Source organism: Vespa velutina, chromosome 21 (genome assembly GCF_912470025.1).
Source record: "Vespa velutina chromosome 21, iVesVel2.1, whole genome shotgun sequence".
In the NCBI taxonomy this organism is placed as follows: Eukaryota; Metazoa; Arthropoda; class Insecta; order Hymenoptera; family Vespidae; genus Vespa; species Vespa velutina.
The window spans coordinates 3916484-3944291 of NC_062208.1; the positions used below are offsets into that span (position 1 = coordinate 3916484).

Consider the following 27808-nt stretch of genomic DNA (forward strand, 5'->3'; position numbering starts at 1 on the left):
AGAATTAATAAATAAATAAATATATATATATATATATATATATATACAATGGGACAATGCGAGCGACCTAGACGCGACGAAATACTATTGTTGTGACAAACGATTATAACGTTCCTTCGAGATGTCGCACGAACGTTCGTGCCTATCGATAATCCATGCGATATTCCAGCTAACACGAGTTCCTACTTATTGATCTCCTTAATTATTGATATTATTGAGAGTAGAAGGATCGATTTCTCGCGTTAAATTACATAGTCTAATACATAGTTATAATAAATATTATAACGTAAGCAACGTTGTAACGGTATTCGATATCTATCAAAGTTTAACGAGAAGGAATATGTCTTTTCGTGCGCGACAAAAGGGACGTTTAAAAATCGCGCGCTTGGAATTTTAACGAACCCAGGAAGGAAGTGATTTTCATCGACGAGCGAGCGGCAGAAGGACAGGGCGGGGAGATAGAAAGGTAAGGGGAAGCGCAAAAAGATAAAGAGGCAAGAGACAAGGAATTTTCGAGAAGAAGAGAAAATGCGTCGACGCGATCCATTCAAGTTCTCTCTCTCTCTCTCTCTCTCTCTCTCTCTCTCTCTCTCTCTCTCTCTCTCTCGGATAGTAATTCAGCTTCGGTTAATTTCGTGAATCTTCGCGCACGCTTATGCCTCGCCCTGCTCGCACCCGCCCTTACCAATAACGTTCTCTTCCTTGTGATTCGAGCGCACGGGGAAAGGAGGAAGGAAGAGGAAAGATTTACGTGCACGTATATTTCTCTGTGTGTGTGTGCGAGCGCGAGAGAGAAAGAGGGAGAGCGCGAGGCTTCGCGTTCGATTAGAGCGCGCGGTCAGTCGGTGGCGAGAAGTTAGCTGCTTCGAACGTTATTTTACTTAACCACAGTTGCGATATAATACCGAACGGTGGGTACTACTCTCGAAAAAGGAGCAAAATGGTCGAACACGTTCAGGACAATGTAAGTTATTTTCACGTATTTCGATCAAAAGATATTTTTTCTTTAGGAACGATCCAACACGATCGATTGATCGAAGGAACGTTCCAAGTGGGCTTTTCATTAAGTGTAATACTTAAGAGATAACCTTGAGAAAGGCGGCAGAAGCGGATACGCATCATTGGTACGCCGATGGGTGACACAGTTCGGTACGATTATATCATGCCTTTACGTGGCAGTAAATGGCCTTCGACCGATCGATCTCCAGAACGAAAGCGAGAGAGAAACATGTCGCTCCTATATATTTACCAGCTATACGTGTACCGCCAATGCGGCTCTATGCATTTCGATTATTATCGTACCACGAGCTTACAACGTTTTATTTTTGAGAACGATTATGCCCCTGCGATGACTAGTAAAATAATACTTTACCATATCTTTCAACTAATTATTTATTCTCACTCGATTGCCGTTCGATATTTATCGCGGTACTCGCGCTGATCGATTATAAATCGATCACATGTATATTTATTGAGGTTATTTCATCGATCGAGAGTGGAAGGGAATTATCGCGACGTCATCCGTAAAGTGAGCCTCCTCTTGACACGTGTATTGCTAGAATTTAAGATATTAAGTGATTATCGAGTGAGTGCTGCCCGATAACGTATCATAATCGGTCTATCTTATTCGTTATAGATCCTTTATAGCTCTGTCTACATCATACTCGTTTACACAAAATTTAACGGTTTCACGATCTATTTATTCCTTCCCGTTCCAATGAGATCCCAACTATTCCCAACTATTAGACTATAGTACCATTGGCGTTGAGGCATATCGTAAAGGATATATAATTGCAGGCAGATTTGGAGAGGAAACTTGAAAAGGCTGGCTCGACCTTGGTCGTAATTGACTTTTATGCGATATGGTGCGGCCCTTGCAAAGCGATCGGACCAAAGATCGAAGAGTTAGCCAAGGTACAACATACCGTTCATTTCATTGATAATAAATATTATTCATTTCCTATCTTTCGAGGAAGTTTTTATCGAAGTTCCTTTTATCTTTGTTCCCTTTAGGAAAGAGAGGACGTTATTTTCCTTAAAGTCAACGTAGAAGAATGCGAAGATATTGTGAATAAATACAAAATAACTAACATGCCTACTTTCGTTTTCATCAAGGAAGGCAAAGTGGTACGTATAAGGTCACGCATTAAGTTCACGATCGATGAATGAACAAACACCCCTTGTGCTCTATTATATGAGAGGTGTTGTAATGTTCAATATTAAATGAAATATTCTTTTTTCTTTTTTTTTAGTTGGAAACATTCTCCGGTGCTAATTACGAGTTGTTGTTAAGCACGATCCAAATTCACAAATAGACGAAAATGATAAATCTTCAAATGCGTTGTACTTTTAAGCAAAATAATTGCTATTGCATAGCAACGATATGCACGCACGAGTTACACGAATGGTTTATCATAATTTTTTATTAACAGTATTCTCCTTTAACGCAATGCCCCCAATGGCATAATTTAAAAAAAAAAAAAAAAAAAAAAGATTTTTATCGTAACACGTCATAATTTCTACCGTTTGTATAATCTGTTTTGCGAAATAAAGTGTACTCGGCTTACAATACGTACGGACTTGAGCACATGGTTTTTATATATCCTTCACGAACATCGAAGAAATTTATAATTTGCTTGTAACGTCGAAGAATAAAAAATATATAATATTTATATTCCTTTGTACAATATATACATTATTAGCGGATTGGACTGATACGCCGTTATTTTCCGCAATTTACGACGAATGCTGCGGCTTCTTCTCCTCTTCGACACTCAAGATTCGAACTCTTAATGGATTCTTTGATAAATAAAAGGAAAATCCCATACGATACACGTTCCAGGTAAATGATATTATTAAAATTAATCTCTGGACATTGTATCGGTATATGCCGATGATAAATAATAAAAAAGGTTTCCTTAAGTAATTAATTAATCGGATGTGCTAAAGTATTTTCGTTAATAAAGAGCATGCACCTGTACCCGATCTACATGGTTGACCTAGCATCAATCGACCGGATGGTGACTTTAAATCGTCCTGCTTTCCTACAAATAAAAGATATACAATTATTTGACAATTTTTCTTAAAAGGAGAAAATATGCGTGAACAAGATTTCTTACTTCGTAATATGGCATTGCGCAAAAAATTGAGAGAACTTTCGAAGCTCATTTGTTGCAAAGGCGAGGCAGAATCGTTCATGCCTTTGCGGCTGAGAGGCTGAAATGTACCATCGAATGTCATGTAATCGGCAATTAGAGAGAGATGCCTAGAGTCCACCGTTATTCCATACATTTTGAATACGTCTTTGACCTCTCTTATTATTACTTTGTTGGCAGCTTCGATACCATAAGTTTGAGAAATACCATAGATATCGTTGGAATATAATCTAGGGAGATCCAAAATCTCGTTGTATTTGAACATTTCCTGAAGCAATAATCGCATTTATAATACTCTATTACATAAATATATTACAAGTAGAATATAAATGAGAGTTAACTCACTATTATATTTATTCCGTCGGTTTTAAGAATAGTTTCTCCGTCAGAACTCTCGATCGTAAAAGCTCTTCTTATGTCAGGAGTCTCCCAGAGGATCACTTTGCCGGCAACGTTTCTAATGATCGTTGGCAAGTCTATCTTGGTCATCTTAAGCGGCAACTGCGAAGCAATACACGCACACGCACACACACACATATATATAGATCTCGTTCGACGTCACCCATAATATAATAATAATTTACCAACCCAGAATTTTAATCTGCACCACAAGGATTTTACTTGGTCACATTCGTATTCCAGTGCATACGTATAAGCATTGACTATATCATTATTACATTTCTTGTGTTTGTCGTTCGCATCATAGCTCCTTCCTAAAGACCAATCGTCATCGTCATCCCTCTCTTCCACGTCGTTGTTGCTCGATTCACGAGGCGGCACCATCTCTTTGATATCATCGTCATCGTCCTTTTCATTCCCATCCTCCACCTCGTCCTCGGTATCGCCCTCGTACTCCTGATTTTCTTGGTGACGCGATATCGTCCGAGTCACCGTCGCGTCCGCATCCTCCGCGGCTTCCTCCTCGTCGGACGACTCGTGTTGCTCTCCCAAATCTCTTTTAACGTTCGTCAATTTGGACGCCTTCTTCGGTTCCTCATCGGTCTCCTCTTCGTCCAATTCCTTATCTTCGTTGTTCCCTCGTTTTTTCTCATCTTCGACGTGTATCAAGGTGCCAGTTACCTTGGCAATCTTTTTTATTTCCTTGAACAATGCTTTGAAAAAGATTTGTTCGGTCTTTTCTATTACAACCTGTGGGCTCACGGAAAATTCACTTTTGTAATATTTGTGAGGTAAAAATTCAATATGCAACGTGTGAAGCAAACGTCGGTGAGGAAAATGTTCCATCTCCTTGTCGATTCTAATATCCTTCAAAACGTCAGTCATAATGCACTTTGTCAATTTTTGTCGTAATTTATTCGATCGTTTGGTAAGATTTTGCAAATCCTTCTTAAAGGGTATCTCCATCGTCGGGGTCTTTATGGTTCTCGAGGCCATCATCAATATCTCGCGCAATCTTGGAATACCCAAGGTAACGTTCATTTCGCCGCGTCCCGCGTGGTGGAACGTATTCAGCGTCATTTGCGTCGATGGCTCTCCTATCGATTGTGCCGCTAACAAACCAACGGGCTCGCCCGGCGGGCATATCGATTTCATTACCTTCATTGACAAAAGATCTCTCAATTCGGCCTTATCCATCGCCGTTCCAAAGCTCATATCAAACGGCTTATTGTCCGACAACGTTACGTATTCGTCCATCAGCATCTCCAATCTTTCCGAAAGTACGCCAAACTCTATGTCCTGTCTGAATTTCGACGTCAAAGGATCTGGACATTTGGTGCATTGCTTTTTATATGACTTTTTCGTTTCCTCGTCCATCCTTATCCATTTCCTTATAAGCGATAGTGTCCCTTTACTTCTTCCGCTGTTCTCGTCGATACGTTTGAATTTCGAACTAGCAGGATTATAATTGTCCGCGGTAAATAAAGAAAATTCGTTTCTCCTTACTTTAGTCAACGTCCTACCGTCATTTTTCTTCGTCCATTTCTTTATTTTCCTTATCGATCTCAAAGTGGATTGATAATTTGTCTCTGCCTTCAAATACGTCACCAGATTCGAATCGACGATGACATTTTTATTATCCACCAAAAAATCCATATGGTCCTTCTTCAGGAACGTCGAGGCGGTCACATCTAGGCCATCCTCGCCGTAATAAATTTGTATTAAGCTACCGTCGGAATCTCTTACGGTCGAATCATAATCAACAACCAAGCCCTCTAAATGCTTTATAAGACACCTTTGGAGGTAACCAGATCTACTTGTCTTTACCGCGGTATCGATCAAGCCCTCCCTACCGGCCATACAATGAAAAAAGAATTCTTGAGGTTTTATCCCGGTCATGAAACGTCCATCTACGAATCCACCGGCCCTAGGCGTCGGATCATACGGGGAAAAACTCGGTAAACTTTTGCCGCTTATCATCAGCGGCGGTCTTTTGCCTTCCAATTCTATTTGACCGAGCAAACAGGAAATTTGCATAGTATTTACCATAGACCCTTTGGCACCCGATAGTACCATCAATTGTAAATTATTGTGGGGGAACTTTTTCAAAAGACCCGCCGGCAAGCAAGTTCTGTTAATGTCGTTCGTGTAAACGTCCAATACATTTTTGTACTTCCTGTCAACCTGCGCACGAAATTTCGGTTCCGTTCTATACGATTCTTCCGCTTTAGACAATATCACATCCGTCGGCGTATCGTCAGGCATCTCCAATATGGCCCTTTGCACATCCTCTCCCAATTTTCTACATTCCGAGATGATCTCTTTGCGCTTGACGTCCGCCCTCGGAACTATTAAAATGTCCTCGATGCCGAGAGTAAATCCGTCCCTTTGTAAAAATGCCTGAAAGAGTTTCCCAAGAGCGCTTAACAATTTGCTAGAGCACGGTCCTCCGTACAATTCATAAACGCAATGTACCAGACCGTAAGGAGTTGCGCCGTAATGCGTCTTGTCGAGTACGCCGCAAAGGAGCTCGCCGTTTCTTACGATTACCTCTGCCTCCGACATTTCTTCGGGACATTTGAATTCTTTACCGCCGCACTTCCACCGTCGTGACGCCCGTCTTTGCCATTGTTTAACGCTAATCTTTGCCCTTGACTTTAAATTAATAAGCGCGGTATTAGGTGGAGTAATATTAATAAGTATGCTAGATATTATTTGCTTGCCCGACCATAATGGGAAAGGCTTCAATATGGTAGGCGGTAATAATTTCAAATCTCCTTTGTGCCCTACCAAGGCGCAATAGAGCAATTGCATGTAATCGGTACGACAAAAGAATTTACCTCGCATGGTCAAACGTACACCGGATATTACATGATCTTGTATGAGTCCGCTCAATGGGGTACCGTCCTTTGGTACGAGATATTGATTTGATACGTTAGCAATTAAATATCCCTCGCTCCTTGCCAATTCATTTTGGGGAAAGTGAACGTTACACTCGTCCCCATCGAAGTCCGCATTGTAGGCCTTACAATTGGCGTAATGAAGGCGCAATGTTTTTTCGCCTTTTAATATGCGCGCCTTGTGCGCCATTATGCTAGGCTTGTGCAACGTCGGTTGACGATTTACCAAAAGCATATCGCCGTTTTGCAAGTGCCTATGGACAATTTTAATGCCGTTAAAGAAACGATTGGCCTTATCACTGCTCGGCAATAAACGTTTCGCTATCGCTTCCCTCTTCGTTATGTCGTAAGGATTGAGACGTTGCACAGAGCCATCCTCGTTTTCTATTATAACTGCACCTGGATGAATATTTGGACCGTTCAATACCAATTGTCGTAACTCGAGTAGATTCCAGGGTGTTACCGGTATTGGATAGGTCAATTTCAGCGCAAAAGTCTCGGGGATGCCAATCTCGTCGATGTCCAAATTTGGATCGGGCGTAATGACCGAACGTGCCGCATAATTCACCCTTTTACCCATCATGTGCATCCTTATGATGCCTTCCTTTTTTTCAATGACCTGCTTCAAGCCATGACAATTCGCAGAATCCGGGGTCTTATTCAATTCTCTATCCATTAAGTGATCTATATCGGTTTGTAACGTTTGCCAAGCATTGTGGAGCTTTTCTACGGGCGTACCGCCCTTTATTTGTTCAAAGACCATCCTTCCTTCCTCCGGTAGACGGCTCGTGTTACCATCCTGTATAGACTGTATGATGTTCCTAAGGATTAAACAATCTTGTATGATACTTTTGTAAACTTGACTCTGTGGATGTTCGATCATTTGTCCATGAAGAAAGTTTATGGGCCTTACTATGGGCGGCAAAACGGGCACTACGTCGAAAAAGAATACGTCGGTCGCGTACTCGGTATTTACGTTATTCAAGCAAGGAATGATCACTTTAAGAAATTCTTTCTCATTTACCCACAACTTTCGCAGATATTCCTTCGATTGATCCGGCATTACGATTATTGTTTCCAATTTATTTACTATCGTGTGCGACTTTATATTAGTCGTAGCGAAATTGGCATCATTTACTTTAGTCGTCATTATCTTGTTCCTTAAAATAGTAATCTTTGGTATAGCTTCCTGACAATTTATACATATTTTTCCGGCGTTATATTGCTTTAGGACGCTATCCACGTACAAATGCCACTGGGCATTGACATTTTTTGTATTTAAGTGAATTCCATTGGTACGACTGCTAGGCAAATGTCTTGCTTTGTTAACAAGATTCCTTATATACGTTTCTATTATGTCTTTAATATATACCAGATCAGATTCGTCTATATCTTGGGATTTTGTTTTGCCGGATGTTATTTCATCTTCCAAACCGTCTATGTCGCTCAGTAATCCCATTTCTAGGATCTTTAGTTTTCCGCACAATAACATCTTTATATGAGTTGGAATTTGTAAAGTGAAACAGTTTAGGCATGATAACTTTATCAGCATGGACAATGCTTTGTGAAATAACGGATTGACAACTGGCATGGGTAATTCTATATGACCAAAATGGCCAGGACATTTGAATACCGTGGAACCGCATGTTGCACAAGGGTCTGAACTCTCGAGCAAAGGTCCTGAAATTGAATAATTGCATCATGCACGCGCGCGCATATATATATATATATACATAGATACACACACACACACACACACACACACACACACACATACACACGCGCGCGATAGATCGGGAAATGAATTACCTAATGCTGGATCGTACAAACCACCTTTCAATGGATGGCCCAATATGTTAAACGAGAGAGGAGTTCTAATCTTTATAACGCTTAAATTTATCACGTCTTCCGTCGTAAAAATCGAAAACGTCAGGCATTTTGGATCCAAGTGTTTCGGACTCGAGCGATTTTTCTGATATTTCTGCATTTCGAGGAAGACTTTGAAATTGAAGAAAGAATGTTTGTCGCCACATTAACCTGTCGCACATGGTCCAACCTAACCTAACTCGAAAGTGAGCGAATCGACGAGCGAACGATGCGCGCTACCTTTTCATTGGCTGACCTTAGCCTTTATCGTAATCTATCGATATATCGTTAGCTATCGATAGTCTACGATATATCGATAGATTACGACGACTGAATCATTCTGTGCGAGTGCTGATGACAGAGGCAACAAATATTCTTTTTTACTGTTATCCAAACTACGTAGATAATTCGACGAGTTTCAACTGCATGACAAATACAATCGTTATTCCGATAAATATCCCGACATGTTTGGTAAAAAGAAAGAGCCAAAGAGACAGTCCAGATCTGGAAATCTTGCCCAGGTAAAGCTCATCGATAATATACGTTCGTATAAATTCGTCGCAGTGCAATGCTTTCTCTTAATAATAATAATTTCATTTGAAGTATGGAATATTCCAAGTACCCGACAGTTTGGACGATCTCGGAGATGCGGGAGAGGACGAGGACGACGAAGATTTGGAAGCTGAATTGGCTGCTTTAACGAGCGGCGACGATAATACGACGACGACGACGACCAAGCAAAAGCATAAGGGTAAGTTTTAGGTATAGTCCGTTTTTAGGTTAGTAGTCCCTTTGCCGCTTATCCCCAATAGTAGTAACTTGAACAAATTGTACTCTCTAACGTAGTTCACGGGAAAGATTCTTCCGGCTTGGATGCAATGGTCTCTGAAAGTATGAAAGATATAGAGGAGGAGGAGGATATTTCTGACGGAGAAGACGATCCAGATTTACTGGTATATTTTATAGAATTCCATACAATTGCAAGCCTTTTATTTATATTCGTTAATATAAATAAACGTTTTATTTGCACGATTATGTGCAAGAACTTTTTTAATAACAGGAAGAACTCAATATGATTACCGAAGATGAGCAAGAGATAAATCGGGATGAAAAAGATCCTGAGAATAGCCCTGCTAAAGAGTATGACGGTTCAGTGGGAGACGACAGGTTAAAGTTGTTACAAGAAAGATTAGAACTTTATCGAAGGGCAGAGAAGAAAGCAAAGGAACAAAACGAAGCTGGTAAGGCCAGGAGATTTGGCAGGGGAATTAAAGCGTTGCAACAATTATTGAAGGATGCACAGACCGGTGGTGTTATAAATGAGGCCGACATTCCACCTCCTTTACCTCCTTCGGCTGTATCTGAATTCTCAGAGCCACCTACGGGTATAATTTCTTTTCTTTAATATCTCCCATCCTTGGACAGAGGGATCCAGATTGGACATTCTATTTGTATATTTGTTACAGACGATGGTGCATCCCCCGTAGTATCAAAGGAGAATCCCTCGTCGGTGAGTCTTGAACGAGATAATGATTCAGAAGTTGGTCAAGCGGCACCGGCGGTTGTTCAGGTCGATCAGGAAGCATTAGCTTTGTTAAATAAACGACAACAGGAATATAAGATAGCTGCTCTTGCATGGAAGAAAGCTGGTAACATTCAAGAGGCTATGCAATATGTAAAAATTGCAAAACAATTTGATATAGTTATAGCGGCAATTAATGCCGGAGAAGCAATCGATTTGTCCGATATGCCACCTACGCCAATCGGACCTTCCGTGTCAGTCTCCGTATCTCCTGCGTCACCCTCCTGCGTTGAAAAGGAAGACGTTGAAGTTCAGCAACGTGCCGAGCCAGATAAAATGCCTTCTTCGAATAAAATTGATGAATTAACCGAACAACGATATGGAATAGAAAATATAGAAGGTGCTCTTAAAGAGCGCCTTGACGTATATAAGCGAACAAAAGCGATCGCCGAGAACGAAGGGAATTCCTCGAAAGTCCGAAGATACGGCCGTATTTGCAAGCAGTTCGAGGAAGCGATTAAATTACACGCACGTGGCAAATCCGTTCCTCTGGATGAACTTCCTGTTCCGCCGGGTTTTTCGCCCCTTTCTATTCAGTCGGCCGTATCAGAGGCAGAGAGACCGAAGGAAGAAGATGAAAAATCCAAACCGAAAACTGATTCAGAGGAAACGTCCGGGACAAATGCGCCACCTCCGCGAACAAATATAGGTATTCATTAGGTTATAAATAACCGTTGTTCACCCTTGTACGATCGTTACTTATATCTTTCTCTTTTTCTTTTCTTTTTTCAAGCGGTAAATAAAAATCTAAAGCACGCTACGCGAGCGGACAAACAGATGGCAATGTTGCAACAACGCCAATACGAATTGAAAGAGGCCGCGTTAAAAGCCAAAAAGGACGGAGATTTGGACTTGGCACGCGATTATTTGAGACAAGCTAAAGGAATACAGCCCTTGATCCAAGCCAGTATAGCTGGTTTACCGGTCGACATGAATTCCATACCCCTATCGCCAGTTGCCAAAATGGAACTTAGTGCGAACGGCTTGACCGGTCAAACGGACGAAAATTTCCAATTGATCTTCAGCGAAGACTGCTTGGAGGAACGGACTGGTGGAACTGACGAACAAATTTACGATAACTTGGAGAACCAATTGATCAAACAAATAAAAGTACGATCTTATAAATTTCTAATGATATTCAAACTTGGTATGTTCAATCGACATTTTAACGCGATACACCTTTCTCTCGTAGTTGTGCCTTTCTACGCGAGATCATTCGAAACAATTGGGAGACGTTCCGGGATATAACAGATGGGAACGACTCGCCCTAGGATATACACGTGATTTGGATATGTTACGGGTTAGAAGACGCGATGCGTTACCGGCTCCGTTGCATCACTATGAGACAAAGACATATGCGATAGTACAGTTAGTAGTATGAGACTTTTTATTCTCTCTTTCTATGAAATAAAACGCCGTCAATTAAAACGCCGTCTTATTTATCTTATTTATTTTCTAGGAGTTGTACCGACTTGAACGATAGCGATATTGAAATTTCGATAATAAGGGGTATCAATTATCCACGAGATGCTGATACTTACGTCATGTTTGAGTTTCCCTATCCCTCGGACAATCCTCCTGCGGACAGAACATCGACGGTTAAAGGTACATGCAATCCCGAGTACCAAGCTGTCTTTCCCTTAACAGGAATCCTGGATCGTAGCTCGCGGCAATGTCAACGGGCATTCAAACGACATGCTCTCAAGTGTCAAGTTTGGGCGAAAGGGTAAAGTTTATAAAAATTATTTATTATAATACGTTTGATTTTACTTTTCATTTTCCTTAATAGCCATAGATACGACAATGATATTGCTTTCTCGTCGTCGACTTTTTATTAAACGCTCGAATCGTCTATCGTAAAGATGGAAGAGAGAGAAAGAGTTGCGTTCTATGTCATCAGTCATCAGTTTAATGATTTACAGGTCACAATTTGCAGCTCCTAATCAAGTCTTAAAACACTTTTCGGACGAGTCCTCCTCTCTCCTCCGTGTTTCTTTTCATTCGCTATATAAACTTATGCGCTTAATTATCGAACGTTATTGAAACTAGCTAGAAAATACGAGATTTTGAACGTTGATAACATACCTTACTTACCAGTCGACATTAGATTATTGCAGTAAATGGATTAGGACGTTGCTTACAGATGCTCGCTGAACCCCATCCTGTGTTGCACTCATCCAAGGTATGAAATTTTTCATACTCAAGGAATACAGATTTTTTTTTTTTTTTTTTTTTTTTTTTTTTTTTTTCTCTTATCTCAATCTTAGCACAATGCGTACGAGTGGCTTTGAACGTGGAATTTTTCTTACGGTGCCTTGCAATATGTGCTTAGGTTCAATCGATTCGATGAAATTCGATGCTTATGCAGTTGTCATTTGGAATAACTAGAAATAATTTGTTTCGCGTGTACTTGATTTCAAGTCGTCATCAGTAATTATTATTAATCGACGGAAGAAAATACGGAAAACGTTAAATATTCTCCATCTCTTTCGTATACTGCGCCAGACTTTCGAACGTGCCTTCATTTACGAGCAAGCTGTAGCAACGTTACGACTGTTATGCTGCATTATTCAAACGACTTCGATCTAAATACGTCGTGCAAATTCCCGTCGTAACTTAATCAATACGTTTGTATTTTTATAGAGGATTTTTCAGAAGCGACAGTTTGCTGGGTACCGTGACAGTAAAATTGCAATCACTTGAGATGCAATGTATTCTACACGATTCATTTCCAGTAAGTCTCGTTCTTCTTCTTTTTTTTTTTTTTTTTTTTTTTTTTAATCCTTACCATACGGATCCTAATTGATTGACATTATTCTCACCAATTCATTTGATAATGCGTCCTCTTTGTGGCAGTTAATGGAGGGAAGGAAGCCAACAGGAGGAAAGCTCGAGTTGAAGATGCGCCTTAGAAATCCGATTATCACGAAACAGATAGAACAAATGACCGACAAATGGTTGATCATCGATAACTGATGCTTTTTCGTTTCGTCACGGAAGGAAATCGACATAATGCACTCGCATTTAATTTGGCAAGATGCGCACTGTGGTTTTTCTACATAAATGTAGAACGTCGTTCTCTTAGCCAGCGATATTATTTATCTCAAGCAAGTGAACATTGTAAATGTGTAAAATTAATCGATTATCTTATCCTCGTAGATAGACGAATACATATATTTAGATAAGCTTTTTTTCTTTTCCCTTTTTTTTTTCTTTTTTTTTTTTTTTTTTTTTCCTCTCTCTCTTCTTAAGCCTTTCCATTCGTTACACTTTGCTTGTATATATCATATATTATAAATATGTATTGAATAATACGCGCGTGGTATGAGAAACGATCAACGATGATGAAAAGTGGTGATTGCGTTTAATCGTTTATACGAAAAGATTTAACAGAGTTCTATGAATAAACGAAAGACAGCTTTTTATGGTATATTTGTACGGAAATAAGATAAAAGTTATTTAACATCGTTACGTTGTTCCTTGCGATATTGTCCTCTTGTGGAATATATATTTCGGTCTTTCGGTGGTCGGGGTCGTTAAGATTTTGAAATGTAAGAAGACAAACGTACACGTGCCTCTCCCCCTCCCTCTTCCCTCCGTACAGATATCTGAACACGTAAGCCTTGGAAAGAATTGGCAAACACGTGCGTCGTTTGATTTACACGATTCGAGAAGGAACGATTCGCGGGATTAAAGCTGAATCGACATTTTCCAGAGAACAATACATCCAGGTGAATCCCCACTAACAAACTATTGTCCGATAATCGTTCGACTCTCTGTCTCTTTTCAGCTATCTGTCCTACGATTTAGAAATTCTATGCGCGAATTTAATTATCAATCGCTCGAAGGAAATAATCTTTTCGGATCATATGCTTTACAAATCGCAAATAGCGAAACGAGCGACATGAAATAATAGATCGATTTAATTTCATCGCATTCGCAGATGTTTAGTTACAAAGTGTTACGGCTCGAAAGAGAGAGAGAGAGAGAGAGAGAAAGAGAGAGGAGCGTGGAAGCAAGCACCCGTAGCGAGCTACGGGTTATATATCGATCGCGTTCGTACACGTACGAATGGCCGATTGGAAAACAGCGGGATCTATTTGCCAATTAGACTATTAAGAGCGGCCGAAAAGGGCAAGGGCCGCGCGCGAGACCTGGCGAAATTCGCTGCTGGAAGAAGAGCGAGCGCGATTACATGGTCCAGTGCAGAGTATTTGCCGAGCATATACATACCGCAGTAATGTTGACCTTTTGCCAGATCCATTCTGGGTGCAAATTAACGATGTTTGCTCTCAACCCTTTTGCCCTGTCTTGATTCTACCTCTTCTCTGTTCTCTCAACCCCGGTGCAGCTCTCTCTCTCTCTCTCTCTCTCTCTCTCTCTCTCTCTCTCTCTCTCTCTCTCTCTCTCTCTCTCTCTCTCTCTCTCTTGTATTTTTCGCCGCTGCGTTCGCTCTCCTTATTACTTGCTTTCAGTCTCGAATTTTTAGTCTCGATCGTTTATCTTGCGAAAATCTTGGACCAACGCGTTAGGATTGCGTCTAAAATAAAGTAATAAGAAGAATCGTGTCCTTGTGCGATGAAAGTCGAAAGAATGTGCCACGTGGAACGATATTATATATGTATATAAATAGCTAAAGCTTAGAAAAATTGCAAGGTCCGCGATAAGATACCCTTTGAGAAATGCAACATTTCAAAGATAACGTTTTCTTTTTCTTTTTTTTCTTTTACGTATCGCTTAGAATTATTGCAAAATTGCTTAATAAGAAGGCCAATTAAAATATTTTTGTTTAAACAAAGTATAATAACGTTAGCATCGATTTGTGTCTATATAGAAATAATATATCAGAGAATTCTTCGACATAGTGTCAAAGATAATAAAGTTAAGAAGTTTCATTTTTTCTTTCTTTCTTTCTTTCTTTCGTTTTCCTTTTCTTTTCCTTTTTCTCTTTCCTTTATAAAACAGAAATTTTTCCTCGCTAGAGATTAGCTGGTAAAGTTCGCACATTTTTTAAATTCGCCAAACGCGTGTCTCTTCTTTTACAAAATCGGACTCTGCAAGACGCGTCGGAGTCCGATTACAGGATTTCTGCTTATGTCGCATATTGCCGGACGTGACGTCACTGGAACTCACGGCCGTGGATGCCAGGTGTGACCTGACACCAGGAGCTCTTCTTTATTCTCTTGTCTTCTTCCCACGCGAAATACAAACATATATCAATTCGCATAACGAGTATTTGGCCGCTCATTCCTCGGGCAAATCATTAAACGTTGATTTCATCATTTTGTGATCTGATCTAGGAATTATATAAACTATCCTCTTTCAATTATCGATATAGACCAATTAAGCGAACGATCGAATTAAGAAATCTTCCAAGCTAGTTCCTTTTTACTTTCAATTTGGATATTTTTAATCGGTACGCGCGATTTTTATTAGCGCACGCGAGTACGCCGGGAGTTCGCATTAATTATTAATTGAAGTATTACCAAGAAGCGAGAGCCCGTTCGCTACGCAGAGGTACTCTTTGTAAGAAGGAGACGATAAGCCGAAACCCGTTGTAACGCGAATGCCATTTCGCGATATGCGACACTTTGATTATGCCAATCTAATACATTCGATGCTAGAACCTAGTACTACCGCGTAAATATCGCTTTAATTGCTATCTTAAATGGATCGTTGTTACATAATGTTTGTAACCAATGTTACAGATATGCCGGTTTCGTTCTTCTATAACATCTTAATGTTAAACGTTCAATCGTAAATCGTTCCAATTTTGCTCCTTCGGTCAAAAGTAGTAAATCATGGATTGAGGCAACTGATCGGACGATAGAAAAAATATTTTAGAGATCGAATATATCATTGTAGTTTCATTCGAATAATTTTTTAAGCGAAATTTATGAAAATATCCCCATCCACGGCTCTCTTTCCCTTTTCTATTCTTTCTTTTTATTCATAGTCGGGCGAATCATTGAACACTATCGAGAATGGTCGAGCGCCGGCGAATCGTTCGTAGAGAAGTAGAGGTACGTACATAAAAAGCGGATTTCGAGGAAGACGATGAGAGAGGGAGGGAGGGGAGAGATAGAAAAAACGGAGACTATTAAATCGAATAGCTCGCGTGAAAGAAAGGGAAGCAACGATTCTTTCTTGAAATCCCGACCGATCCTCGTCTCTTTCCTTTTTTCTCCTCGAACTGAAATAATAAAGTGCTGCTCGTTGATAACGTTCCGGTGACAAATATGACGGCACTTCCGGGACAGAGTCGGAAATCACCAAATGCGTTTGCTTCCGTTTCGTATTATTCTATGCGTCTTCCGCATAGTGATTTACGTCCGTTCCAAGTCGCCTTCCTCGATTATTTCTTTATATTTACTCGTCATCCCCGAGCCTGATCCTTTCCCATCGAATTAAAAATAGTTATCTACCGCCTACGATTAATTGGATTTGATCAATGATTTATGCCGATAAATCCTTGTTTTATTCCACGTACGTAAAAAGGAAAGGAACCGTTCGACTAATCGGTTCGCATAATTATACTGGAATATAATGAACGCGTTTAATTAAACGCTAATCCTAAGAGATTTTCTAAGGAGAAATAAACGATTGAGAAAACACGGGAACGATATTCTCGCCCGATCTTTTAATATTCATCGTTGAAAATTTAGGGATCGTGGCGATTTGCTCCTCTAAATGACGAACGAACTCGAGAAGAGTAAGATAAACTCTTTTCGTCTCGCTCTAACCAATCGTTAGGTCCTGTCAACCAACCCCCATTTAAAATCGTAAAAGGACCAAACTGTTGTCAATGAACGTTATGTTTTTAATCGCTGCGACACAAATAGCGAGGATTCGATTGTTCGCGAAGCCGATGCAAAGCGATGATCCGAGAATAATTGAGCCACCGACGGCAAACAGATTCGTAAGAGCGAGCGACCGAGAGAGAGAGAGAGAGAGAGAGAGAGAGATAAAGTACGAGCTAGGGGTTGGCGAGTCACAGGGAGAGGGTTGTTCTCGACTACCGCTCGAAGACCGTCGCACGATCTCTACTTCATTGTGTCATCCGTCATCGCGCCACGAACAAATGAACGTCTCAACGGTTGCCAGACAAATGACTCGAGGATTATCCTTCGAATGTTCTCTTTCTCTCTCTCTCTCTCTTTGTGTGTGTGTGTGTGTGCGCGCGCGCTCACGTGTGTGTTTCCCTTCCGTTTCCTTCGTCTTCCTTCCAGCATCTCTCTCTTTCTCTTTATATTTTATAGTCCTCTCCTTCTCTCTTTCTCGTCTCATCCGTTCATGAATGGAACGAGGGTGTAGCGTTTCCTTCGAAATATCGGCCGTGGCCACTCGATCACCCGCAACAGTTTGCGCATAGACCTCCGAGATCGTATCCGAGGCATTATCTCGATCCATCTTCGAGTCTCGAAGGAAGACCAAAGTGATGCACGATCGACTAACGGTATAAACGTTCGACTTCCGACAAGGAGCACAAACCTTCCAAGACGAAGCACTCTTTTATCACGAATAAATGACGAAAGATTCGGAAGCAGATTTAAATGGATATTACTGGAACTTGTCGTTAGTCCAACTACATCTAATCTCTAGCAGTCTATTTTATGAATTTTCGTGGCTGATCGATCCACAAGTTTTCTACTTGTCATCAGTAATCGCTATATTCTTCGTTCGACGGACGAAACGCTATCGACGCTATCGAAACAAAGAGAAATAATAATAATTTATTCATTGGATAAACATGAAATATCATTTATACTCTCTCTCTCTCTCTCTCTCTCTCTCTCTCTCTCTTACATATAAATTATATATTATTTTACGATAGATCATATCGAACGTTCTTAAATCGAAGAATTTCTCTTATATCATATCGCTGCAATAATTTGTATCGCATCGTCCTCGATGGCGTCGTCTCTCGGAACAGAGAGAGAGAGAGAGAGGGAGAGAGAGAGAGAGAAAGAGTTGTGGGTGTTAGGTGAGTATAGGTGGGTTCATCGGTAGGTTGGCTCGCTCGCTGGCTGACTGCTTGGTATCGATGTGCAGCCTGGCAAGCCGGCTATGCTGGCTCAGCACTCTTCCTCGTTCCTCCTCTCCTACCCTCCTCATCCTCATTCCCCTCCTCCTTCTCCACCTCCTTCTCCTGCTCCTCATCCTCCGGTTTCTCTCTCGTGCAGGTTTACTCTCTTGGTCCTAGGACAGCCTCAGTCTCGACATCATCCCGAAACTCGTCCATAAACTTAACCTTCTTAGAGCCTACGAGGATGACTTAATTTTTACGACGAAAGAGCAATGATCAAGAGTGTAAAGAAAATTAAGTAAATGACGTCGTAAGAGTGAAATTAAAAAGTAATCAATTATCGGGTCATTTTTTGGATCAACTTTTACGAATCGTTCTGACGAGAGGGAGAGAGATTATCGGCTTTAATTCGATTTTTCAAGTCCGTCCGAGTGGGATTCATCCCAACCCCTGATATCTGGAGGGGCTAATGTGAAATAAGCCCGTGTAATTTTCTTATCAGTCCTACGAAATCTTGAATAAACGATGGATAAACGAGACCGAGATTGGCATTGGAGTTAAGACGAAAAAAAAAAAAGAACGATTTCGACGAGCGAAACTTTTTCTTCTCTTCGTCCTTCTTCTCTTTGCCTTTCGAATGCAATTGCCGTCGTAAATCTCGCGGTAAAGTTTGTTGTGCGGCAAACGGGCAGACGTTTCTCTCCCGAACGATACGATAGATCGGTCTCTTGACCTCGCGGTATAAAGATTTAATAGCATCGCGAAGTCAAGCGAACTTATTCGCCTTTTGACAAAGATCGATCTCGCCCGTCGACGTAGATATCGAGCAAACGTCATTCGGCTTGCATCTTCCGATTCGATTGTCCTTTCCTCGTTCTCGTTTGTGGACTCATTTTCTACACGGACCTAATCTAGGACCTAATGTCTACGCTTTGTTAGGATTACTACAAATTAATTCTATCCATCGACAGAGGTTATAGGTAGGTATATTTTTATTTCTTCGTCGAATAATTCATTTATAGTATTTTAACCGAGATCGATGCCTTAGCCGAAACGCCGTCGTTCAAGTGCCGAATCTCACCGAAATTGCACCTTGCCAATTTTTTTTTTTTTCTTTTTCCTTATTACCGAATACGCATAAATCGATCGTCGATCGAATTTTTTTCACTAATGAGTATAATCGTACCCAATTCGAAATAAATAAGCATCGAGTTTCTCGCTTTTAAAGTCGAACCTCGAGCTTGGTATCGTGGAAAATTTCGCTACCGCGTCGAGAAATCGTACGCGACGGTTCTCGTACGCGAGGGAAAAGAGGAGCAAGAGGACGAGGAGAAGAGGGTCGAAGGATGTCGGAGGTGCAGCGTCGACAAATTCCTCGCTCAAACAAAATGGCCAATCCTATCGGCGTTGTTCCTTCTATTTCGGCCCTCGCCGACATTCGCCCCGTCTAGACCAACAAAATTCTCTCCGATCTCTCGTTACCTTCTTTTCTCGTCGGATTAAAGCTTTGGATAGGACCTTAAAGATTCGACCCTTGAAAAAATAGTAAAGCGAATAATTTTAGATGCATCTTCGATTTGATTAGACGCTCCTAAAGGATTAGAGACGAAATGGCCAAGATCTTTGGTATCGTCTCGTAAGAACGGGAGAGGGAGAGAGAGAGAGAGAGAGAGAGAGAGAGAGAGAGAGAGAGAGAGAGAGAGAGAGAGAGAGAGAAGGAGGAGGAGGAGAAACGAGGATTTGAGAGAGGTAGGTGCGACAGCGAATAAGGAAAATTTGATATTCATGAAGTATTTTAAAGTCGTGGCATCTCGGAAATGGGTAGGAAGAAGGGCTAAAGGTTAAGATCCTTGGACGTCTGCGGAAAGCTATTTAGATACGAGGTCGCGATTTCCTCTTTTCCCTTGTCCTCGCGAATCACCGTCTCTTCATAAACGCTTCGTGATCCTCGAGCTTTTTCCTCGTTCGCGCAAGAATACGCGCGCTTCAATTTTATCTCTCGTTCCTTACGTGAAACGCAAAAAAAGACAGACAGACAGAGAGAGAGAGAGAGAGAGAGAGAGAGAGAGAGAGAGAGAGAGAGAGAGACTATTACGACTTTCATCGAGCGAGTCGATCGAGATAAGTAGATATATCGAAACGATGTTACTATACATTTGTACTCACCTTACAATTTGCCTTAATTTGCGATTCCGAATTTGAAGCTTTGCATGCAAAAGTTGAAAAGTTTTCATTTGAATAATTCGCTCGAAAGTAAGCATACGGGAATAAAAGTATTCACCGTTTAAAAAACTAAAAGAACTGAAAGAGGAAGAAAGTTGAAATGATGCATCATGCAACTGAGACTTTTTGATTAAAGTTAATATTTCCAGAGACGTCGAAGTGGTTCCAGTTAGGTAGGCCACCCTGTATATAATATAGGAGTTTTTGGAAAAGAGGAACGTTCCCAAAGAAGCAAAGAAAATAAAGAAGAAACGGGAAAAGAAGAGTAAAGAAGAGAAGAAGTGGTTGGAAATGGAAGGAGTCGGAGATAAGGGGCGTGAGCAAATGGCGGCAAACGAACGAATCCCAACTCGCGTGCATCGTTTGGGGTGGTCCCAAGGAGCACGCCCACCCTAACGGTGACGTCACCAAGTGACATGCGCGCCAATGTCATGTCACCCCCGTCAAGTTCGGCGCGTCGCGCTGCGCTCGAGCGTATCGGCCACCACTCAGATAACGGAGACACCGACGACGACGCATCTCTCTGCTCTGCCGGTGCGCATCCCTCTCTTTTTTTTTCTCTTAATGTCTCTCTCTCTCTCTCTCTCTGTCTGTCTCTCTCTCTCTCTCTCTCTCTCTCTCTCTCTCTCTCTCTTTCACTCTCTCTCTCTCCCTCTCTCTCTCTCTCTCTCGTCTTCACTCAGCTCTCTCTCTCTCTCTCTTTGTCCATTTCTCCGTTTCGCGTTTTAATATCGAAATATTTCTCGAAGTGAAAACGACGCTCGGTTCTCTGTGTATTTTGGCGAGCAAAAGTCCTGCTTGAAAGACTGAGGAGAAGGATTATTATTTGGCGGGAAAGAGGAAACATCGAGTGGCATCAAAGTGCGAGGAAAAGTGTCAAGTGTCGAGGACGACGACGACGACGACGACGAAAATCGTTCTGTTCGTCGATCGAAGGAACAACCTTTATAAGAATCCTTAGAAAGTGTCCGTGTCACGTGGATCTACTGCGACTCTTTCCCTTTCTTGTTTTTCTTTTTTTTTTTTGCTCGAGGACTGTAAAGAAAAGTGATCACGACGACGTTAGAAACAGCGACGAATTGTCAAGAAGGTGCCGGAGGAGTAGCCGTTGTAACCGAGGAGACGCTCACGTATGCAGCTGCAACGGACGCGGTAGAGAAGGTGGAGGCGCAGGAGGTGGAGGTCGACGAGGTTAAGATGGAAGCCGAGGACCATTTAGCTAGGGAATACGTCCAGGAGTTTGTCCTCGATCATCTCGATCCCGCCGACGTCAAGCGAGAGGTGCTTCTCGTTTTCTCTTCTTCGATCTTTTTCTCTTCCGTTTTACTTTCCCTCCCTCCCAATTTTCCTATCCCAAAACTCTTAAAACCTCTTCCGAGGGACATTTCGAAAGAGGGATTATGTGCTCGCCGCAAAATAGAAAGGAATATTTTAAAACGGACGAAAGTGGAACGAAAGTCGTGGGAATACTACGTGTATTTGCCGGCAAACGCACGTGCTCTCTTCTCGCGAAACGTTAAAGAATGAATCTTAAAGTTGATTATATAAAAGGAATTATCGATGACGTTGCAGCGTGCCGAGTATTACGTTTGCATATCCTTATCTCTCTGTGTACCATTCATAAAAGTTGAAGTTCATTAGTGAAGTTCAAGAGATAATAAGTTCGCTCGATTGCAGCGTATAAAGTCACAAAGTTTCAACGACTTTCTTTCTTTCTTTCAACGTTATTATCGATCGTGAGATCGTGAGATTCCCCCTTGGTAGTGATTATCGTACGCGTTGTAGCACAGCGTAAAGAAATTTATTTCGAGCTTTGTGATAACGCCGTACACATATTCGTTATATTAATTTATTTAAACAAAAAGCGTTTACAGCTCGCGACGTCGGATTTCATTATTGTTTCAGGTACGAATGGGTTCGCCGAACGTGATGGTGAACGGGAGCGTGGTGCAAATCCCAGGACAAGTACATGGAGGTCAGGGCCTGACTCTGGCACCGTTGACACCACCTGCCCACGAATTAGAGCAGCCGCATCCGTTGTACGGGCAACCTCATCATATACAGGTGCAACACGGGGTGCTGGTAAAGGCACCACCCGGTGGTGCTCCACATTTGACGACCCTTTCGCATCCAGGCACACCACCGGACACGCCGCCGGTCTCTGCCTCTCCACCCCCGTTGCAGCTGCATCGCGCCGAGCGAGACCCTCGCGAACGCAGCGGACTCCTATTGCATCTGCAACAACCTGGATCCATATTACAAGATGACATGCAAGTTGGACCCGCCATCGGAATGGGCTGGCTCACCCAGTCCCTCAGACAAGAACCGTTGGATCTTAGACCTCACTGTCCTCAGGAACAAGGCCAGGAGCCTCATCACGAAGCTTGGCCCTCGTCTACCGCGAGCCATCATCACTTTCAGGAGCACCAACACTTGCCGAGACATACAAGGCATCCCGGTAATGTCCTCCGAATAACGTTCCCCCTATCTCATCTCGTATCTCATCTCTATCATCTCTCGGATCGATAACAAATTTATGATCCCTTTATAAATCCGAATTCATTATAAACGACATAAATATCTCTTGGTTGGCGATTAATGTAATATAATATATAGAGATTCGAATTGGATAGAGATCACGGACGTTATTATATCAGGTAACGGCGATCGGATAAAAGAGTTTAACGACAAGAGAGGCTCGTTATCGCCCACAGGTGGGTACATCACAATGTCCAGTCACATCGAGTACTATGGCGGTCCAGGTTCAGGCGGCGGGATGCTTCCCGCGGGCGGGGGTGTGATGCAGAGCATGGAGGATAGCATGCAAGGGATGCCCATGCAACCGGGTAGACCGTTGAGCGTTTGCTCGGTCAGTTCTTGTGGAGCCAGTGGTCCAAGTCCTGCTCACAGAACTGCCAATGGACTTTACTCGAGCTGCGGACCGGCCAATTCGCAGGAGGAGCTCATGAACGACGAGCTCCTCATGTCGCTCTCCGTACGCGAATTGAACAAACGCCTCCATGGTTGCCCGCGGGAAGAGGTGAGTCAGGTCTCTCATTTTTCCAAACGATCACACGATCGACTCGAATTAGCCTCGAATCTCGATCGATCCTTCATCAAATTCTTTACAAAAAAAAAAGAGTCGATCGATTCTAATTTAACTTCCTAGCCGTTACATTTTTTATGATCGATCGGGATTTAACTTGATCGAACTTTATTGAACGATCGATTATGACTACCTTGAGAACCGGACAACAGTTTTAAACTCGTTCAAATAGCAAATCCTGTGACAAATATTGATTTAATTTAAACCAGCGAAAGGACCTGATCGTCGTGATTTTTTCGTCCCTTCCGCATAGAGTAATGGAAAGTCAATGGTTCTCGAGGTGGTGGCTTCTCGAGTAATTATTGCGCGAGTGGCAAGGGAGAAGTTTAGATAAGCTAAAAGCGGACGAACGAAAACGTTATAAGCGATCGATCCTCTTGCGAAGGTCGTCCGTTTGAAGCAAAAACGTCGGACTTTGAAGAATCGGGGATACGCGCAAAACTGTCGCAGCAAACGACTACAGCAACGTCACGATCTCGAGACGACCAATAGTAATCTACAAAATGAGCTTCAACGAATGAAGGTCGAATTGGCTCGGACCCAACAGGAACGGGATCTCTACAAGCAACGCTGTGAAATATTGAGGGCTCGTCAGACTCATAGTCATCACAGTCATAGTCACAATCATCATCAACAACAACAACAACAACAACAAGCCCCTCAGCCGACGCAGCAACAGCAGCCGCAGCAAGCTCAGCAGCAGCAGCATCCTCAGCAACAACAGCAGCCACCGCCACCGCAACAGCAACAACAGGCGCAGCAACATCAACAACAGCAGCAACAACAACAACAGCAGCAGCAGCAGCAACAACAGCAACAACAGCAACAACAACAACAACAACAACAGCAACAACCGGCACCAGCGAGCCCGGAGGTCTATCTATGACATCGACAGCGCCGAGGAGGCGCTTGCTGGACCTGAACTCGATTATCTCGATATCGAATACTTGAGCCGGTGAGTCGATCAGAAACCTTTCGTTCTCCTTTCGTTTGGGAAGAGCAAATGGTCCGATTAAAAATTAGCTATCTCGTAGATATTTCGTAGCGTAGTAAAACGTTACGCGACGTTGCGGGAAAATTCTGCGGTCAGGCATTATCAACGGTATAAAAATTCATTAAACAGGGTATCACGAGGCGCGCGAGATAGCATCGCCGACCGGGGACCCGTTTAAAAGCGTTTACGCGCGGCACGCGGAAAGATGTGCGACGAGATAAGAGACGCGACGGTCGACGTTTTAACGCCTTCGTAAAAATTATTACATCGTTGTTCCGCGAGCTTTACAGGTTTATCATCGTGGCCGTTGAGGCCGCGTCATTCGCTCGGAGTACGGTCAAACACTACGGTCAGGTTACTCCGTCGGAAAAGTAACGAGATCGAGGCTGCCGTAAACGTTGCATTCTTCCTTATTCTTTTCTAGTCTGTGGCGATCCAGATGACACCCTTTATCATCCTCCATAGGATAATTTCGGAACAATTTTCATTAAGATTTGACGCGCGTATTTCCAGGGGGCGAGGGGGGGGGGGGGGAAAGGAAGAGAGAGAAAAAAGAAACGTCGCGGTTACGCGCGCTTTAACGATATTACGGCCGAGGTCGATTCGGGGTCAGCATTTAAATAAGATTAAGCTCGCGCCAAGCAGCTTTTCCGGATCGGATCAACATTGTAATCCCTCGTCCCGCTTCTCACGGGCCAGGATATCTTCCATTAGAAATTTACGTTTGGAGGATGTGCGATACGTCGTGTGGTGTTAAAAATTTTCTTAAAAGTCGATTAAAAACTCAATCAATCCGAAAAGTTCACCGGCCAAAATTTTTGTCTCCTTTCTTTTATCCTACTTTTTTCTTCTTTTTTCCTTTCTTCTTCGTCACTTGTGGTTTCTCGATAATTCTCTTTTTACAGCTTCTCGAGAACTATCGTGGATCGAGAAATGGAATCGAAGATGGAAGGAAGATGCGAGCGATATCCTCGGAGAGATGGCGTTATCTCGACAACGCGCCTAATTCCGAAAAATGATAGATACTAAAATGCTCTATGCGTGCGTGTATACAGATTATAAAGAAGGTTTATAAGAGGATAGATGGCTTTCGGTTTCTTTCATTTTTCTTTATCACGACACCTCCTCGTTCCTCCGTTCGCGTTCGAACCTAAACAATCTGCATAGAATTACGTTCGGTGAAAGCCAAGAGATACAAGGGATAAAGTCAAGCATGTTTTGCGTAGGAGGAATGGAGGAGGAAAGGAAGAAGGGAGGTTACTTATAATTAAGTTAAGGAAAATGTAGAATTAAGGTACACAACAGGAATTCGAACAGACAGAATCTTTGTTCTTTTCTTCTTTTTAAGTTACTTTTTAAGAAACGCCGACGACTGTCGCTCGGGTTTACCTGTGTATATTATATATACCTACAATTCATCCTACATCGTTTATGTAATATACGATCTCGTAGCTCTGAAGAATAGCCTATCTATCGTCGCGCGAGGCTCATCGGTCGACAGTATTTTTCAAGATTATCCGCGAGCGAAGAACTCGCGCTCTCTTCTAACGTCAATTTTACTATTACAATTAGGGCATTCACGGAAGTTTTTTCCTTTCCTCTATCTCATTCTATCCGTTATCCATTATCGTTTTCCTACGCGAGATTGACATTATCTCTCTCTCTCTCCCTTTTTTTACTTCATTTTATTTCTTTTAACCCTATTTCACCTATGGTCTAGATCGATTTGTCTCTTCCGTGAGTCGAATAGGACAAAGAGAAACTTTGATCGTTAATATATATTATCGCGTAATTAGATCTCCCGCGCAAAGGATCGAAAAAGAGGCATACATCGTTTCAATGTGATCATGGCACAAAAAGTAATCGGTATACGGTAATACCTGTACGGTATTTCTCCACGACTTGGCTTCTTCGACGAGGAAGAATGGACGAATGGAAAAGTAAAGAAGAAGAGAAAGAGGAGGATGAATTGATGGAAGAAGGATCTTCATCTCTATCGATACTTACAAATTCGATAGAACGAACGAAGAAGTCGAGTGATTAACATGCGTTAGACGATGGCGTAACTTTGACTTTTGAGAAGAACGACGATCCTTTTACGTAGGAAGGATATAAGAAGGTAAGAGAAACCAGGGAAAAGGTCTATTCGACGAAATTAATGAGGAAAATAAGAATGAGTCGATGCCAATGGTCCTATTGGTCCATATTTAACGAGAACGTTTATCTACGCGCGCAAAGCTACGCCACCGATCCTAATTAGAAAAGAATATTATGCATATAAAAAAGCATATATATATATATATATACATAATATATATATATATATATATATATATATATATATATATATATAAATATATTATTGTTTTCTCGTACGGACGACGCTTGGGTCCGTACCACCACGGGCCGAGACTTGTCCGATTCGATTTAAGAATGTTTTAATTCCCGTTGCATCGTCTCTCGTGTGTACATAAAAGTAATTATTATACTTCTTATTATAAATAAACGTCGACAAAAAATCCGACAGTTTCAGACAGTCGACGGAGTCGTATTATTTCGAAACATCCAAAACCATTTCCCTTGGCCGAGCTAACTCCTATCGATAGATATATTATCTGCTAATTTTAAGTAATACGATTGATTATTAGAGATTAAAGATATACAAGAAAGAATTTGTTCTAAGAAGAGGAGAGGAGAGGAGAGGAGAGGAAAAGTAAAAAAAAAAAAAAGAAAAATCGAGGACTCACTTCAGCCGAGCGATTCGCATTTCGCATGAAAATCGTAGATTCAGCGTTTCGTTTGAGCCAACGCTACCGAGAGAAGGGAAAAGCCCTCTTTGCGCTTATCGCGTGTTCTTTTCTGTGTAACAATATTCTTCCAGCCAACAAATTTCCTTCTCCTCCTCTTCTTTCTCCATTTGCGATGTCCCTTCGTGGTCACAATTTCGCGCATTCTACCTACTCGGATTTCAAGTAGCGAAACCAATATCTTGCTTACGTCGTGGTAATTAAATCCTACTGCTATGTGTCACGCACCGAGTTAATCTTTATTTAAAGAATTCCGGGTAGGCTCTCCTTGATTATCTTTCTTAATCGTTTATATCGAAATCTCTCTTTTTCTCGTTAAAAAAAAACTTTTTTTTCCTTTCCTTTTGTTCTTTTTTCTTTGCAATATTTTTGCCGATAAATTTATTCATTCATTCTCATTAATTTAATTTACAATCGAGAACAAATTGTGAAATATTATAGATAGTTTCTTTTCGAACGATATCAGAAATACGTACACGGCTATGTAATTAAATACTTATTAGCAGTGATGAAGAATGAAGGCTTATTAAGGAAAGACTAGGAAATAAGCAAAGAGGGAGCGGGGAGAAAGAAACAGAAAATGGACAGAATGGAGTAACTTTAGCGTTCCCTTGCTTTATTTGCAACGCCATTTCTGCTGACTGCGTCGCTTCGACGATGAATCCATCGGGATGGAACGTCGGTAAACAAAACGTTCACCTCTTCTAACCTGACCCCACCATCCACCATCCACCTCCCGAAGCCCGTAGC

The 27808-nt window shown here is 41.8% G+C and overlaps 4 protein-coding genes across 18 annotated transcripts; 3 read left to right on the forward strand and 1 right to left on the reverse strand.

Annotated features, from left to right (window-relative positions):
* The first annotated feature begins 753 nt into the window (after positions 1 to 753).
* Positions 754 to 2575, forward strand: LOC124956310 (thioredoxin-2-like). The gene is made up of 4 exons (XM_047511946.1): positions 754 to 964; positions 1798 to 1914; positions 2014 to 2127; positions 2253 to 2575. Exons 1-4 carry the CDS (start codon positions 941 to 943, stop codon positions 2313 to 2315), a joined length of 318 nt encoding a protein of 105 aa, XP_047367902.1. The 5' UTR covers positions 754 to 940; the 3' UTR covers positions 2316 to 2575.
* A 69-nt stretch (positions 2576 to 2644) lies between these two features.
* Positions 2645 to 8549, reverse strand: LOC124956294 (DNA-directed RNA polymerase I subunit RPA1). The gene is made up of 5 exons (XM_047511910.1): positions 8264 to 8549; positions 3744 to 8134; positions 3501 to 3656; positions 3120 to 3423; positions 2645 to 3044 (listed from the first exon to the last, which is right to left on the reverse strand). Exons 1-5 carry the CDS (start codon positions 8439 to 8441, stop codon positions 2944 to 2946), a joined length of 5130 nt encoding a protein of 1709 aa, XP_047367866.1. The 5' UTR covers positions 8442 to 8549; the 3' UTR covers positions 2645 to 2943.
* An 84-nt stretch (positions 8550 to 8633) lies between these two features.
* LOC124956295 (coiled-coil and C2 domain-containing protein 1-like) lies at positions 8634 to 14797 on the forward strand. Of its 6 annotated transcripts, none has more exons than XM_047511911.1 (11): positions 8634 to 8859; positions 8924 to 9071; positions 9167 to 9273; positions 9381 to 9705; positions 9787 to 10551; positions 10636 to 11012; positions 11095 to 11270; positions 11362 to 11628; positions 12046 to 12084; positions 12546 to 12636; positions 12759 to 14797. In XM_047511911.1, exons 1-11 carry the CDS (start codon positions 8785 to 8787, stop codon positions 12876 to 12878), a joined length of 2490 nt encoding a protein of 829 aa, XP_047367867.1. In that variant the 5' UTR covers positions 8634 to 8784; the 3' UTR covers positions 12879 to 14797. The 6 variants fall into 6 exon arrangements, with proteins under 6 accessions (XP_047367867.1, XP_047367870.1, XP_047367868.1 ...); XM_047511912.1 differs by having other exon boundaries at positions 8635 to 8841; XM_047511913.1 differs by lacking the exon at positions 12046 to 12084 and having other exon boundaries at positions 8635 to 8859.
* Positions 14798 to 18198: 3401 nt separating this feature from the next.
* On the forward strand, positions 18199 to 26792 carry LOC124956273 (putative mediator of RNA polymerase II transcription subunit 12). 10 transcript variants are annotated; one of them, XM_047511821.1, is made up of 6 exons: positions 18199 to 18908; positions 20301 to 20685; positions 22057 to 22609; positions 22809 to 23200; positions 23643 to 24212; positions 25157 to 26792. In XM_047511821.1, exons 2-5 carry the CDS (start codon positions 20578 to 20580, stop codon positions 24141 to 24143), a joined length of 1554 nt encoding a protein of 517 aa, XP_047367777.1. In that variant the 5' UTR covers positions 18199 to 18908; positions 20301 to 20577; the 3' UTR covers positions 24144 to 24212; positions 25157 to 26792. The 10 variants fall into 10 exon arrangements, with proteins under 10 accessions (XP_047367777.1, XP_047367786.1, XP_047367778.1 ...); XM_047511822.1 differs by having other exon boundaries at positions 18417 to 18908; positions 22809 to 23191; positions 25157 to 26782; XM_047511825.1 differs by lacking the exon at positions 20301 to 20685 and adding an exon at positions 20901 to 21432 and having other exon boundaries at positions 18420 to 18908; positions 25157 to 26780.
* The last annotated feature ends 1016 nt before the right edge of the window (positions 26793 to 27808 follow it).